The 16,828-nt window shown below is 44.0% G+C and overlaps 1 protein-coding gene across 4 annotated transcripts in view; it reads left to right on the forward strand.

Moving 5' to 3' along the window:
• ADAMTS14 (ADAM metallopeptidase with thrombospondin type 1 motif 14) overlaps positions 1-16,828 on the forward strand; it is a 70,633-nt gene that overhangs the window by 24,129 nt on the left and 29,676 nt on the right. For 3 of the 4 annotated variants that reach the window (XR_014219590.1, XM_082222014.1, XM_082222012.1), the window contains exons 5-6: positions 13,236-13,319; positions 14,640-14,796. Coding sequence is in view for 3 of the 4 variants with exons in the window: in XM_082222014.1 (XP_082078140.1) it covers positions 13,236-13,319; positions 14,640-14,796 (241 nt within the window). In the remaining variant the exon portion in view is untranslated. The remainder of the gene's footprint in view (positions 1-13,235; positions 13,320-14,639; positions 14,797-16,828) is intronic. The other variant, XM_082222013.1, reaches the window with a different exon arrangement.

Raw genomic sequence — 16,828 nt, forward strand, 5'->3', positions numbered from 1 at the left:
TAAAGGGCTGAGCTTATTTCAGTTGTTTGTAAGATGTATCCTAATTGCGTTTTCTTAATGGAAAACGGAAGTTCCCTATATTGAAACAGTTCTATCAACATAGGGATGAAGTGTGTCTTTTGCCCATGAGCTGTTTATGTGGAAATGAAGTCTATATTTAGGACAGGATGATGACTGAATACTCGTGTACATCTGTGTTGCCATGGATTCATTTTCCTCTTATTATTGTAAACAATATTTGTTTCTTTAGCAGCTTAGGCTGTCAATGAATCATATAAGTTCAAGCTGTTGTGATGATATAATATAAAAAGCTGGCTTTAAAAATAAAGTGTATTCCTGTTAGCGCAGTTTTAAGACTGCAATACTGTACACACCTACTGTTGAACATAGTAGAGCTTGCTCCTGAGTAAACAAGCGCAGGACTGCACTGTAAGAAATGTAAACCAAGTAAACGTTCAGATATATTGAACTTTATGAAAACCATTTAAAGTGCCTTATGCTGTTTGCAACATAAACATTACACTGGTTGCACAGATTTCCCCAAAAAACATTTTGTTCAGTTTTTGGGATCTCCCTAGAATTCTATCTCTGGTCTGTGACTGCAATAAATTGATCCATTCATTCATCTTTCTAGAATTCTGAAGATCCAAGCGTTCTTTTATAAAGAATAACGACACAAAGGAAGTTTCTAGCCTTCATGAATGCAATGATACACAACAAGACTGAGCACACAAAATATCAAATGGCCAAATATGTGAGACCATGGACAGTATGTGCATATGTGTTAATTGCTTTTAAAAGCCAGCCTTATAAAAAAGTGTGGAGTCTCAAAATTGTATTCATGGGCACCCTATATGGGACATGAATTTGGTGAATGTGCATAGAAGGTAAGGAAAGCCAGAAGACGAGTGAGATTCTCTAGCCACGTGAACATTCAGGTTCTTTTAGATTCTAACTCAAACCTGAAAGCAACTCATATGCACAGCCTTAGCATGTGTTGGAACAGAGTGGGTAGAAATTTGTGGGAGCTCTGCATTCTTTGGCTACAAAGCCCAAGGGGTGGAGTAAGAGCACTTTAGCAGTGCATGCAGAAGACCTACCATATTCTTCAGGTAGCGTTGAGATTGTCCCTTGTCTGAAATCCCGGAAAATCGCTGCCCATTGGTGTAGACAGTACTGAGCTGGCTGGACCCAATGGTCTTACTTGGTGTAAGGTAGATTCCCCATGTTCCCTGGACATTTTTGTTCAGCTATTGTGTTAATGGAGTGGTTCTCAAAGAGAGTGGTGGCAAGTGTGGCAGGAAGATTCAAGGACAACCAAAGAAACATTTAAACATTCTAGTGTAATGTAGTATGGTATAGTGCCAAAGTATTTTTTTATTTTATTTGCAGAATATGGATAGATATCTTCTCAAAATGAGAGCAAGAGGGAATGATTCATGTTCTTATTTGGCTCTGCATTGTTTTACAGTATACTTTCTGGATGTCCCATGACCATATTATAAAGTAGTTGTGTTCATGTGTTAGCAAATGAAGCACTGACAGGAGTTGTTTCTTTTTGTTTTCGAATTTTGTACTCCTTATCGATAAAAGATTAGGTGTGGCACAAGCAAATTTTTATTCTGAAAGTGTGGCCCAGGGGGAAAAGTTTGAGAACCACTGCGTTCATAGAAAGTGCAAAAGATTCCTAATCTGCAATCTTGCAGTGCTGCTTTTGTCATTGATGGTTGCTTCCATGTCCCAATGGTTACTCTTCTCCTTGCTGGTATTAATAATAATAATAATAATAATAATAATAATAATAATAATAATATATTTATACCCCACCCATCTGACTGGGTTTCCCCAGCCACTCTGGGCAGCTCCCAACAGAATATTAAAAACACGATAAAACACAAAACATTAAAAACTTCCCTAAACAGGACTGCCTTCTGATGTCTTCTAAAAGTCAGATAGTTGTTTATTTCCTTGACATCTGATGGGAGGGCGTTCCATTGGGCGGGGCACCACTACCGAGAAGGCCCTCTGCCTGGTTCCCTGTATCCTCACTTCTCGCAGTGAGGGAACTGCCAGAATGGTTAAGAAATATTAAGCTCACAGCACTTAAAAAGAACAAAGCTCTTTCCCCCCAGTGATCCTCTACGTGGGGCTGGAAGGTGGGGGAGGCCCTTGAGGCAGCTGTCTGTGAGCCTGCCGGGTTTTCATGAGGAGGACTCACTAGTTCCTGCCACCTTAATCTGATTAGAGGGAGAAAATCCTTCCCACCACATTCTAACAATGAGCTGGGTTCAGAACTGTAACAGTTACCATTTGGCACTAATGAGGTGGCCTGATTATCTACTGTGGCCCAAACATTGGCTTTGGGGATGCTTGGAGACCTATCCAAGTGCAATGGGAAGAATGTTACACGCAGGCACTTAGAATATATTACGCTGATGTTGGCTTGGTTCTGCTGACATTAGTTAAAATGGCAGTCGCTGTTGGTTTTAAAAAATAAATATGAGAAACATTAAAAACAGCAACCTTGTACTGTAGAGGTGTTCGATCTTTTTGGGTCCACAGCTCCCTTGACCAACTACATTCTTTCTGCGGCACCCCTGTGGGGCTCAGGAGCCCAGTTATGTCACCCCTTGCCTGCAGAGCTGGCAGCTCCTCACCCCTTTTCAAACACTCTCCCTTGTGGAGTGTTCCCTCAGCCTCCTCTCTTCTCTCCCCCTCGTTGAGAGTCCTTTGGGCAGCTGTAGCTGCTGCCTCTGTTTTCTGAGCTGCCCCACCCCTGCCCCAAAGACAGGTTCCTTCTCCCACTGCTCCACAGGGGTCTGGGAAGCAACTTCTGCCCAGGCCCAGACGCACCATTCTCCTGGGGAGCTTGTAGCCAGGGCTGCTGCAACAAACAGCTGTGCAAGCCTTTGGAAGGCAGAGATGCAAGAGGGCATCCAAGAAGGGATGGAAGGAAAGAGGGATCGAGGCCAGTGTTGCCTGCAGCACCCCTGACCATCATTCAAGGCACCCCAGGGTGCCACGATGGACTGGTTGAAAACTATTGCTGCACTGTAAACTTTGTGATACTGGATCTTTGGAGACATCCATTTGTTCCTCTGTTATCATTAATTCTGTGCCCCAGATTAGTGGGTTTATTTTAGCATGCCCAGCTCAGATTCTCTGCAAAGGATGTTTCCCCACTGCAGAGAAGCAATCATGTTCAGGCTCTAGAACAGTGTTCCCCAACCTTGGCCCTCCAGCTGTTTTTGGACTACAATTCCCATCATCCTTGACCACTGGTCTTGCTAGCAAGGGATGATGGGAGTTGTAGTCCAAAAACAGCTGGAGGCCCAAGGTTGGGAAACACTGCTCTAGAACATACACGTAGCCCCACACTTCTGCACATACACCAAGATATCCCTTTCAGTCCATTGTATGGACTGGATATCTTCCTGTGGGGTCTCAAGGGAGCAATGTATGTAAAGCAAGCATAGGCAAACTCCAGCCCTCCAGATGTTTGGGACTACAATTCCCATCATCCCTGACCACTGGTCCTGTTAGCTAGGGATCATGGGAATTGTAGTCCCAAACACCTGGAGGGCCAGAGTTTGCCTATGCCTGTCAAATGCAGTTGTGGCCCGCTTTCCATAAAAACAAGACTTTGACTTTTTCTTGAACCATATGTGAAGAAAAGAGATATCAAACCAGAGTTGGATTTTCCTTCTTCTAAACAGCTGGGTGCACAATTACGTTTTCTGTTCATCAGTTACAGCTGACTCCTTGTTCTTGGGCCTTCATATCAAACAATATCACATCACTTATCACAGAATCCCCTGCAAACATTTGTTGCACTGTTCCTTGTTCTCTGTCCTCATTCTGTAAAATATATGTGCTTCTGTCTTGCGTTATCTCCGCCCCGCTCTGCTATTCATTCTTCTCAGAGATGGATCTTCCTTCCACCACAACCCTTGCTAAAATTCTGGATTGTGTAGGAAAGAGAACCATGATGTGCAGATTGATGGCATCATTTTTCCTCCTAGAAGGCAATGGCTGCTATGTTTTGATATAGATGTTCCTCTGTTATCATTAATTCTGTGCCCCAGATTAGTGGGTTTATTTTAGCATGCCCAGCTCAGATTCTCTGCAAAGGATGTTTCCCCACTGCAGAGAAGCAATCATGTTCAGGCTCTAGAACAGTGTTCCCCAACCTTGGCCCTCCAGCTGTTTTTGGACTACAATTCCCATCATCCTTGACCACTGGTCTTGCTAGCAAGGGATGATGGGAGTTGTAGTCCAAAAACAGCTGGAGGCCCAAGGTTGGGGAACACTGCTCTAGAACATACACGTAGCCCCACACTTCTGCACATACACCAAGATATCCCTTTCAGTCCATTGTATGGACTGGATATCTTCCTGTGGGGTCTCAAGGGAGCAATGTATGTAAAGCAAGCATAGGCAAACTCCAGCCCTCCAGATGTTTGGGACTACAATTCCCATCATCCCTGACCACTGGTCCTGTTAGCTAGGGATCATGGGAATTGTAGTCCCAAACACCTGGAGGGCCAGAGTTTGCCTATGCCTGTCAAATGCAGTTGTGGCCCGCTTTCCATAAAAACAAGACTTTGACTTTTTCTTGAACCATATGTGAAGAAAAGAGATATCAAACCAGAGTTGGATTTTCCTTCTTCTAAACAGCTGGGTGCACAATTACGTTTTCTGTTCATCAGTTACAGCTGACTCCTTGTTCTTGGGCCTTCATATCAAACAATATCACATCACTTATCACAGAATCCCCTGCAAACATTTGTTGCACTGTTCCTTGTTCTCTGTCCTCATTCTGTAAAATATATGTGCTTCTGTCTTGCGTTATCTCCGCCCCGCTCTGCTATTCATTCTTCTCAGAGATGGATCTTCCTTCCACCACAACCCTTGCTAAAATTCTGGATTGTGTAGGAAAGAGAACCATGATGTGCAGATTGATGGCATCATTTTTCCTCCTAGAAGGCAATGGCTGCTATGTTTTGATATAGATGTGCTGACTGCTGGATTGTGGGAGACGGAATGGTAGCTGGCCATCCTGGAAGGACTGTTCTCCCCCACCAAAACAAGTTGAATATATGTTTTTAAAGGCACAGCAGGCAGCAAAAAGAGGCAAACTTTTTGGGGTGTTTCCCACCTCCCCCCCAATTCTGACACCAAATGTGCATTTTTTAGGCAACAAAATGCCTTTACCCGAACCATTTTCGCCCACCGCAAGTGCTGGTAGTTGGGAAGCAGCAAAGAGCTGAATTTAGAACTGGTTTAAGAGGAGACGGGTTAGGTAAAATAAGAAGCTCCTGGATTAAAAGCATACCGCATTATGTTAAAATGCAACTTAATCCCAAAGCTAGCGATATTTTCCAGACGGGGAATGCTCTGCGTGATGTGTGGCACAAGACCTTGTTTGGCAAGGAACAGATATTGGCTGCTACAGTGGAGATGAAATTGCTGCTGCCAAAGGAAGAGGGAGGGGGGAAAAGCCAGAATTGGATTTTTTTTTGGGGGGGGGTTGGTTGGTGCGTGTGTCTTTTATGTAGCAAGCAGAGGGACATTAGAACGATGGATTTAGCAGCTGGGTGGTAAGTTTTGTTTATTTAGCAAATTGTTTCATTGAAACAATTTGCAAGACTCTCCCAAAATTATCTTCATTCTTCCCCAAGGCACATAAGTTTATTGCCTATACAAGAGTGGAATAGAGAGAAGGAAATGGGTCACTGCATGTCAATTGGAGATGAAGAGGTCACTTACTGTAAGTAGGAGCCTCACTTCATCAGGGACACATCACAATGTGCTTCATGAGAACCCCCATAATAGCATCTTGGGGTCAGGAAATGTGCCATGAAGTAAGCTAAGTAGCTTGTATGCCAGGCAACCTTCCTTTTATTAAATCAGCTTAAGGTTGCATAATATTCCAGTACTCTGGCCAATCCAAGTGGCTTTGCTTCCAGGGCTAATTGACAACTGAATGTTTCATTCTGGTTGCATGGAAGCCATCTTTGAAAGTGACCCAGCAGCACAGGGCTACAAGTATCTTCAGGAAAATGGGAAGTACTGTTTTCAATAAGGGAGTAATATCTTGTTAGCATTTCCCAGTCAGTCACTGTTCAGTCATAAGATCTATTGTTTTTTATTATTCCTGTGGCATAAGGTAAGTTCTTCCTCCCCCCCCATCATTCTACCGTGTTCTAGCAAAATGATTTGCCTTTAATTTATTACAGTGGCACCTCGGGTTAAGAATTTAATTCGTTCTGGAGGCCCGTTCTTAACCTGAAACTGAGAGCCAGTGTGGTGTAGTGGTTAAGAGCGGTGGACTTGTAATCTGGTGAACTGGGTTTGATTCCCTGCTCCTCCACATGCAGCTGCTGGGTGACCTTGGGCCAGTCACACTTCTCTGAAGTCTCTCAGCCCCACTCACCTCACAGAGTGTTTGTTGTGGGGGAGGAAGGGAAAGGAGAATGTTAGCTGCTTTGAGACTCCTTAGGGTAGTGATAAAGTGGGATATCAAATCCAAACTCTTCTTCTTAACCTGAGGTACCACTTTAGCTAATGGGGCCTCTCGCCGCTGCGCGATTTCTGTTCTCATCCTGAAACAAAGTTCTTAACCCGAGGTACTATTTCTTAGTTAGTGGAGACTGTAACCTGAAGCGTCTGTAATCTGAAGCGTCTGTAACCTGAAGTACCACTGTAATTTTAAAAAAATTACATCTCATTTTCCCCCCTCCATTTGAAAGAAAATTCTCCTGGTTAGCTATCGAGTGTTGTTGGAGATCTTGATGGCTTTGTGACATTTTTGTTGGTTGGATTCTGCTATTAAAGCTTAAATATCTTTTCTCTCTGTGTGTGAGCTTAATCTGTTCGTTAGAAGGATTTGTGCCAAGTAGATTCATTAGTCAAATCTTTCTCAACTTACTGCAAGTGGGGATTAACGGTTTTGCTGGCTCTGGAGTGCAACTTCCCCTCCAACCTTACTTGTGTGTGACCTCCACTTTACCCCCTTTGTGTAGTGCAAAGTTTTCCCTTACCTTGGAGTGATGAATTGCCCCCGTGAAACAACACGTGAAGCTTTTCACAGGTCTGAATATCTTTGCACAGATGTAATTTGCTCAGGACTAAGCTACACATTACATAAATTGTGTGGCTCATAGCCATACTGTGGGATTTTTTTTTAAAAAAAACATTAACCTAGGTGCAACCCCCTCCAATTTTCATTGGGACCACAGCAAGAGGGCAGCTTTATCTCCTACTCCTCCGGGCACACCCCACCCCACCCCCAGAATCACAGTTCGGAAGGAAAGGGGTAAAGCTCACCTCCACATATGCTACTGTTTCTAGGAAAATTGGGCCCTAAACCGAGCAGCTAGACTGGTGACTGGGAGTGGCTGCCGAGACCATATAACACCGATCCTGAAAGACCTACATTGGCTCCCAGTACGTTTCCAAGCACAATTCAAAGTGTTGGTACTGACCTTTAAAGCCCTAAATGGTCTTGGCCCAGTATACTTGAAGGAGCATCTCCACCCCCATCGTTCAGCCCGGACACTGAGGTCCAGCTCTGAGGGCCTTCTGGTGATTCCCTCACTGCGAGAAGCAAAGTTACAGGGAACCAGGCAGACGGCCTTCTTGGTGGTGGTGCCCACCCTGTGGAATGCCCTCCCACCAGGTGTCAAGGAAAGAAACAACTATCTGGCTTTTAGAAGACATCTGAAGGCAGTCCTGTTCAGGAAGGTTTTTAATGTTTGATGTTTTATCCTCTTTTTAATATTCTGTTGGAAGCCACCCAGGTTGGCTGGGGAAACCCAGCCAGATGGGCGGGGTATAAATAATAAATTATTCTTATTATTTTTACTTGTACCTGGGATTAAATTTCCAAACCTCCTGATGTGGTTGCTAGCCACACAGTTAACGTAATTTGCATTTTGATGCTTGGTTGCACTCTTTTCAGAGGTACTGTTTTCTCCCTTGTTTCAGTTGCTCAATGCTCAGCCCAGACCTGGTGGGACCTGGTGCAGAGGGGGACTTGATGGGACCCACTGCAGCTTCCAGACAGTCCTTGTCAAAATCAAGACCCCAAAGGGCCAGAAACCCCCAGATAATGCTAGATCACATCTGGGGTAGAATTTGGCAGTATCCTCAACCATTTTTTTAAAAAACAAAAAATAACCCTCCATATTTATTCTATGCCATTGCTTTAACCATTTGCCCTTGTCATGGTTCCAAGCAATATCTGGCTTCCAAGTTGCTGTTTTGCAAGAGGAAACTTAAACATGGTTAATAAGAAAGACAGTTCAAACCAAGCTTGTCTTGCTTTGAAGGCAATCTGTAATCATGATTTAATCTATATGTTAAGCGTTGTTTCTTAGTGGAACCTGATTAGAAACATATTTTCAGAACAGATGGACGGTGCCCATGATGATGGTGGAGTTAATAACATTGGTGTGCCCTTCTGATGAATGTCTCTTGGAGACCTTCTAAATTTCCCTCCTTCCGTGTGTCCATTGCACTGATCCTGCTTACCCAACACCTACATGCCACGTGAGGATTTTGACTAATGAAGAGACCCATCAGTGGTATGTCTTCATTCCTTGAGGCCCACCTGCAAGTTCCAGTCCTTGCCTCCGAAACGAAACTTCCTTTTGGTCCTTGGCAGACTACTGTCTTAGGAGACTCGCTGGTGGTTCTCCATCCACCTCTTTGTGTGTAGATCAATTTGTTTCTGTCTCATGTTGTTGAAACCGTGACTCAGAATTAGAATGAGAAAGGGCTTTCCCTTGCTTTTGAGAAACCGCACTTCCGTTCTCAGGAGCTTGGAAGCGTTAGATGCTCAAACGTGTCTCAAAAGCCCCGCGAGTGATGTTTCCACGCCATCTGTTTTCTGCTGTCTGGCCCTTTTAAAAATAAAAGGAGCAGTTCTTTGTTACACACAGATGTTGCCTTGCTACCTGCGTCTACATATAGCAGCAGATATATAAAATCTCCCCTCCTAGCAGTAAAAAAATCTCATCTGGGTGGAATAGGAACAAGTGTACAACTTGCTGCTGCCAGCACAAACAGCTCTGCTCTTCCACTTAGAGCTGGCTTGACCACACTCCAGAACACTTTGCGATCTCTCTCTCTGTGCGTAACTATCTCTCCCATTAACTGGGAGAAGAGTGGGCATAGATTGGTTTCACCCACCCAACTCCGCTTCAGACCGAATTCAGATTGTGTGCATGTACAACAAGTGACTTAACTCCTTGGAGAGGTGAGGAAAGGAATTTGCTTAACAATTCTGAGCAAGACAAAGTTCTTCCACTTGGCAGTTGACTTGTGTTTGCTTTGCTTAATGTTTAAAGGCACATAGTTTTGCGCTCTCTCTCTCCTGTCTTCCCTCTCATTCAGTCCTCATTCTTTCCCCCCTTTCCTTGACTTGGGCTGAGGCCAACCCATTTTCTTGAGGTTTTGTTTGTGAGCTGCCAAAGTCATGCTGAAGGCACTTCAGGTCAGCTCTGCCTGGTTCAGAGACGAGCTGGCATGCTCACTGCTAGTGAAATATTTGGTAGTGACATTCCCTCTCCACATACAGACAGTAAATTTGTATCTCCAAGGCAAGGTTGCTCGTATGCTTTTTATGCTAATAGTTATTACTGATTGTAGCCAGACTCGTTGTGCTAACGCTTTATATTGCTAAGTATCCGATTTTATTCAGCAGCATTCTTAACTCTCTCTATATAACTATGTGCAAGGGGTAGGCAATGCGATGCCCTTCTGATGTTGCTAGACTACCACTCTTCTCTTCCTTGACAATTTGCCATATGGCTGGGGCTGATGGGAACTGAAGTTCGACAACATCTGCTGCAGGGTAGCTACTGAAGGATTCACATGCCTTAGGAACTGCTTCCAGCCTATCTTCTGTTGTAGCCTCCAACCCTAACCCAGAGAGATGTCAGCAGAGCTGTCAACTACCCGCATGCTGCTTTAAGGCGCACCTGTTAGCATCTAGGTACAGAAACAGCAGTTGGCTGCTTAATGCCAGCTTTGCCAGTGCTAGTCCTTTGGAGGAAGAAGAGATGGAGAGTCTAAATTCCGTCCCTGCCTCCAAATCACAATTGGTCCTGTCTCAGCCGATACAGCTGGCCATCTGCTCGGAGTTGCACACACAGTTCCCAATCCAGTGCCAGGAACAGTTTTTGCAGGAACAGTGTGTGCAGTCCCAGTTTCTGATGCAGTGATCCAGCAGTGGGACTCATGCACCTTTTTTGTCCATGCATTTTCCATTCTAGGAAGCAAGGAGTGCATATGCATCATCTTCTCTGGATCTGTGCATCTGTATTATTATTTGTGCATCTGTATCATCATTATTATTATTATTATTATTATTATTATTATTATTATATTTCCCCAGCCACTCTGGACAGCTTACAGAATTGTACTGAGGTAGTGGTTGTTACACCATTTATGTACTCAGAGGCACTTCCTTTGATATGGATGAGTTTGGCTAAGGTAGCATAGGAAATGGAGCCCTTCCTAGGTCTGGAAGACCTTTCAGCAAGAGGACTGCTAGAGCCTGAACTTTATTCTAGATTTTCTTATATTGATACGTACTGAGGGGGTGTGGAAGATTGTGGTTCTGGGTTTCCGCTTTGTGCAAACTTTTTCAACCATCAAAATGCGTCCAGTTCACATATTTATTCATAGTTTGGGAAATTATGATAGTGTACAGGGAAAATATCTCTGTCTCAGATACTTGGAAAATATTTAAATTGTCTTGTTTGCTTGCTGGTTATTAAGCGTGACTCCTTTCCCAAAAATGGAAAACCCCATTTCTGTTTTACATATGATATGGTAGTAAATAATGATATCATGTAGTCTTGGAAGAAAAAACCCCCTACTAAATTGGGCCGGTTTAGAACTCTCTGTTGTCTGTTTGCATTTAGACAGCTAAGGGAACAGACTGGGAGGAGGTCCTACAGGGGATGTGTATCGCCTCAGTGTTGTCTAAGGAGGGCCTGTTCTGTGCTCAGCAACTGGCTTCATTTGCCCAGTGTGTGTTGCTTGCCCCTCAGCCATGGCTATAGACCCCAGAACATTTTTTAAGGCCAGTTGTGGGAAAGGGGGATGGGGGCTTGAGGAGTTCACATGGAAACATTTTATGGGGTGGGTGGGTTAGCCACCATTACCGTAGGAACAACTGATCTGTGCCCCTCCGTGTGGCAAAGAGTAGAGCAATAGGGTAATAATTGATGTAGGGAAATAATTTATATACATGTGTGTGAGAAGAGAGGGAAAGATTTCTCCCCTTTCTCATCCACTCCACCAGTGATGGGGTTGAGGGGTGGTTCGGGAACCTGATTCATGTTCCTTTGGACTTTTCCCTCCAAAATGACTAGTAGACATCCAGTTTCTCTGTGAGGTGCAACTGTGTTCGGATGTAAATATTTTCCTTTTAGCTGGATGAATTCCACCCACTCTTTGGCCATTCGTTGAATCTGCTGAATGTTTGCAGGATGTTTCATGGCTGATGAACTCCTAGTGGGAAATCCAGCTGTTCTCAGTTCCACTTGGTGATATCATCACCACCATCTAGCTTTCTGTCTTTATTTGAACATTTTGTTTATTCAAGATTGGTCTTTTATGGTAAAAGAAGATGTTCCTTCAGCACCTGGCACTGTAGCAGAGGGGCAGAACAGGAAAAGAGGGGAAATTATTAGCCAAGTTTACACATTGCTACTGAGAATATTTCCCCCCCAATGTATTTGTTTATTAAATATTTATCTCCTGCTACATCTCGACTTCCTTTTCTGTAGAAGACAGCAATCCCTCCTGTAATCTTTCAGAAACATTTTCATGGGTGTTTTGAGAGAGGGAAGAAGGGAATGAAGTCTAGCACAGGGAGGGCTAATCTTTATTGCACAAATTCTTAATGCAAGGGTAGTTGGGGCAAGTTCTCTTTCAACTTGGGAGTAGCCAATGTGTTGTCCTCCAGAGAGTGTTGAACTACAACTCCCATCAGCCCTGACCATTGACCATGCTGGATGGGTCTGGTCAGATCTGGAATCCAACAATCTTTGGGGAGGGCACAGCCTTGACTATCTCTGCTCTAATATAACAGGTTTTCCCTCCTCCAGTGATGCTAATGGAAGTTTATTCTCACCTTTCTCCCTTTGCAATTCCCACAGCGCATGCTAGGTTCCTGCATACAAATGGAGGACTCCTATAGAGACATACTAAATGTGTATCAGGTCAGGGAAGAAGAGGCAGGGAGGGCAGTGAAAGAAGCAGAAAGAGGAAAGAGCTTTGGTGAGACGGCATACAAGTCATTCTGTGTTTATTCAGCATTTGATCCAGGATCGATGGCAGGAATTTGTTTGCGTGTGTGTTAGTGTGAAAAGTGGAAATATGTAAACCACCACAGAAATTTCTTTTGGAAGGTGATACAAAAATTTGTGTTTGTGTAAGTAAGTGAATAAAGACTGGGCCCTATTTGTATCTCATATGCATAAAATGTTTCTTGGATAATATTTTCACAATGCGCCCTTTATTTGCATCAGTGTGTCCCAAGCTTGAGTCTCCAGCTGTTTTTGGACTACAATTCCCATCATCCTCAATCACTGGTCTTGCTAGCTAGGGATGATGGGAGCTGTAGGCCAAAAACAGCTGGAAACCCAAGCTTGGGAAACACTGGTCTACATTACCCTTTCTGCTGTGCAAGATGCCACTTTGCGTGACACCATTGGTGGATAAGCCATTATTGTTATTAATAGTAGTAGAAATAAATTTATAACCTGCCCTTCTTCCCACACGAGCCCATTATAGGGTGATTTCTTTATTGGTATTTATGTGCCAAAGCAGCCTTATGTGTCTTTGCGTAGCAAGATCCCAAGTTACCATGTCCTGAGGGGGAAAACCACTTAATATATTTTCAGCCTAGGGGGGCCTCTTTGCTGCTGCTTCATTTGTCCTATTAGTTTCTCTCACAAAGGCCCCAGTCACCCTCCTTACAACTAGATTCAGACCAAGGGAAACCAGGTCAAAACCGCAGCTCCTCTTGAAGTCCTCAGGTAGAAATGGGGGTTGCTTTCTACAAAAGTGGAGCTGAGTTTGTAGGTAATAATCACTGTGCTGCTTTGATGATGAACAAGGTGAGGGTGGAAGCATGATTCATACTCAGAACGTGATGCATACTTTTTAACCTGTGGCTTTTTTTGTATTCCCTCCCCTTCCCCCTGGCTCCCTAGGTAGATGAAATTTACCACGATGAATCATTGGGGGTCCACATCAACATTGTGCTGGTTAGAATGATCATGGTGGGATATAGACAGGTAAGATATTAGTAGCTTTTCTTTCTAATGTGATATATGTGCAGGCTTTAGGCAGAGGAAGTAAGAAGTTTGCAAACCAGTTTGCATGGTTTTTCTGTACTAGCTGTTCTCTAATTGGCCAAGCGTTAACATCCCTCATGCCAGAAATAATGGGGTAAACAGTGGTGCAGAACCTTTGGCCATACAGGTGTTATTGGACTGCAGTACCCATCAGCTTCATCCAGCATGGCCAGTGGTCAAGGATGATGGGAGATGTAGTCCAACAACTTCTGGAGGGCCAAAGTTTCCCTAGTCCTGCTCTGCTGGGTGGATTATAAGAGATTGTGGGCATTGGGGAGGTGGTAGAGAGAGGGCAGTAGAGAGGACAACAACAGATTTAACGGAAATCTGTACTTTCAGAGAACTGGCATGTTGTAGCCTTGGAGGAACAGGCCACATGTAGGGGATCTAATGTGTTGGCTGTTATCCATATTCTTAAAAATAGAAAGTAGAGGAGAGGACTGAGCAAACGTAGGGCTCAGATGCTAGGGAAAGACTTGATAAATGTGGAGATTGCTTGTCAGTCTTTTAACTGATCTCCTTCATTTTCTGTTCATCCATCTAAGTCAAGGTTGGCTAGTCCTTTTTAGGCCAAGGGCTGCATAGATGGCCAGCCCCCTCTTTGAGAATCATATGGGTGTGGTCAATGCATACTTGTATGTGAGTTCATGCATGTGCACATGCGCACTCGTTTACACGCACACACATCTGCTCACTTGTTCACTCATCACACCTACAGGCCACCTACAGCACACGCATCACACATGAAGAACTCAAAACACGCACACACATCATATTTGCAGCTGAGGGCTTTCCTGAGTAAAAAGCAGTTACTGCCCCTCTGCACTGCAGCCCTGGAATGACGATGGTCAGTTGCTTTTTGCTTGTCACAGGCTGAGAGTTTTTATCTCCCCATCTCAGCTTCGAGAGCTATAGCACTGCCGTTGAGAGATAATGCTGTGGCTTCCAGGATTCGGCCCACAGGATAGCTGCCTAAATGTTATAGGGAGTTGTCTCCATGGAACAGCATGTTTTGAGTTGCTTTACGGGGTTTTGTCACTCATGGAAGAATGCCTTTTTAGGTTTCCATTTATTTTTGAGCTGCTGACTCATTATGAGAAGGCAAATTTCCAATCAGCTGCAAGCCTCACGCCGTATTTCTGACACAAGAGTATGATTTTTGAACTAGAGTTTCTGAAACAGACTTTATGAAGCCCCACTTTAAATTCTGGCCAGGCTCACTCATCCTGAATGAATTTCTCATTTCCTCGTTTCCTGTAGTCGATCAGTTTAATAGAGCGAGGGAACCCGTCTCGGAGCCTGGAGCAGGTCTGCCGCTGGGCCCATTCTCAGCAGCGCTCGGACCCAGAACACGCAGAATACCATGACCATGCTGTGTTCCTCACCAGGCAAGACTTTGGTCCCGCAGGTATGCAAGGTACTGTATTTATCTCGATCAGGTATGTGCAGTTTGGTGGACACAGGAGAGAGCCTTCCAGTTCACAAGCATTGTCTGATGACCTTCTGAAGAGCTTTTCCTTTACTGATTGCCCTTAAAGTTTTAAAAAGGCTTATGAAAGTTGGGATTTTAAGAGGAAAGATGGAAGACAGACATAAGTATAGTTTAGCCTTTTGAATTGTTTGTGCATGCTTCCATGCATGTGTAGAGGTGGCGCTAATTCACACTTGCGCCATTCTCTAACCAACCAGGCTAAATACAACCCCTTAGTTATGCAGTGTGACCTCCTGGGTGCTTGATTAACCCCTTGCCACCCAATTTTTGTATTCTTGGTCAGGGATCAAAAGTGGGTTTATTGAGCCTCTATTGCTGCCTTTCTCAACCTGTGGGTCCCCAGATGTTGTTGAACTACAACTCCCATCACCCCTCGCTAGCAAGGCCAGAGCTCAGGGATGATGGGAGTTGTAGTCTAACAACATCTGGGGACCCACAGGTTGAGAACCGCTGCTCTATTGGCTATGGGATTTTACATGACTTGGCTGGTGTCAAGCTGCGCCTGTCTGCACTACATTCAAGAATTTAGAACAACAAGCTCAAACTGCAGTCTTAAGAGAGCACTTAAAGGAAGGGCAGTGCAGCAAACTATATTTGCAAAGAGGTTTCCAAAATCACGTGAATGTAGAGCCTGGAATGGGGGGGGGGCTTGCAGAGGAGGAGCCCCAGAGGGGATGCTTAATCCCTTCCAGAGTTCTTCTCTGGAAGTGCCACTCCCACCAGTTGATCTCCTCTGCATTCTGGTCCTGGAGTCTGTCTTACAGGTGTGGGAGAGGAAATAGTGTTTTTTTAATGGGGGATTTGAAGGAGAAAACTGGTGGTTGAGGAAGAGGATTACTTCCCTTGCAGTTTCTCCTCTACAAATTCAATCTGCCCTGCATTGGCAGGATGAGAGGTTGGTGTATTGGGAAACTCATTTGCCCCCTTCTATCACGTGGCTTTGCCCTAGAGCAGGCCTAGGCAAACTCGGTCATCCAGGTGTTTTTGGCCTACAACTCCCTTGATCCCTAGCTAGCAGGACCAGTGGTCAGGGATGATGGGAATTGTAGTCCCAAAACATCTAGAGGGCCGAGTTTGTCTATGCCTGCCCTGGACAGTGGAGGGAAAGGGGGAAGGATTTTGCACACAAAACACATAATTGGGTTTGATAAGAGTTCAGCGTGTGATTTCCAAATTCTAGGTTCCTGTAAGGCAAGGTAAAACTATAGGCTGCTTTAACTCTATGCCTTTGTATTTGTGATTGTGCAGTCTGAGATATTTTTTTTGTAGAAGAAAAGTCATTTGGAATAGCAAAGCGACTGAAACTTGGCCTAAAAATATGTGTTCATATTTGGCTGGTGTTTTTGCTGTAAGCAAAAGAAGTGAGGTATTTGAAAAGAATCTTAAGTATTAGCCTATGTTGCTGCCTTCCCCGCCCCAAGAACAAAGTTTCTGCAACTGTGACAAGTCAACATTTGTTCCTTGTCTGCAATGCGTTTGAGTCCAGTAAACAACACCTAACTTGGACTTCTAACTCTCCTGTCTTCGGAGGAACTTCTTCTTCCACAGAAGTTCTTACTCATTGAAGGGTTCATTTCAGTTATTCCAGGAAGACTATTAAATTCAGATGGCTCCAATTCTGATGGTTGTTTGAGAAATAGACTTTAAGAAATAGAGCAAATTGCAATTAATTCACTGTGTCCGTTGCAGTCTTTATCTTCATGTTCATTAACATTTAGCATGAGTGAACTCCAAAATATTAGAATGATGAAATTAATGAATCGAGTTATGCTCAGATCGTAAAAAACATTCCGACAAAATAATTTCCAACAACCAACGGTTGCCTTTCAAGTGTTATAAGTGGAATTCACGAATGCGAACGTTTTTTAAAAAAATTCTACAGTGTTACATCTTCTCCTCCAAATTTATATGAAAGCAGGTCTATGTTTCGTCATCATGAAATATAACTGAATAGTGA

This window comes from Podarcis vaucheri, assembly GCF_965113315.1.
Source record: "Podarcis vaucheri genome assembly, chromosome: 5".
NCBI lineage: Eukaryota > Metazoa > Chordata > Lepidosauria > Squamata > Lacertidae > Podarcis > Podarcis vaucheri.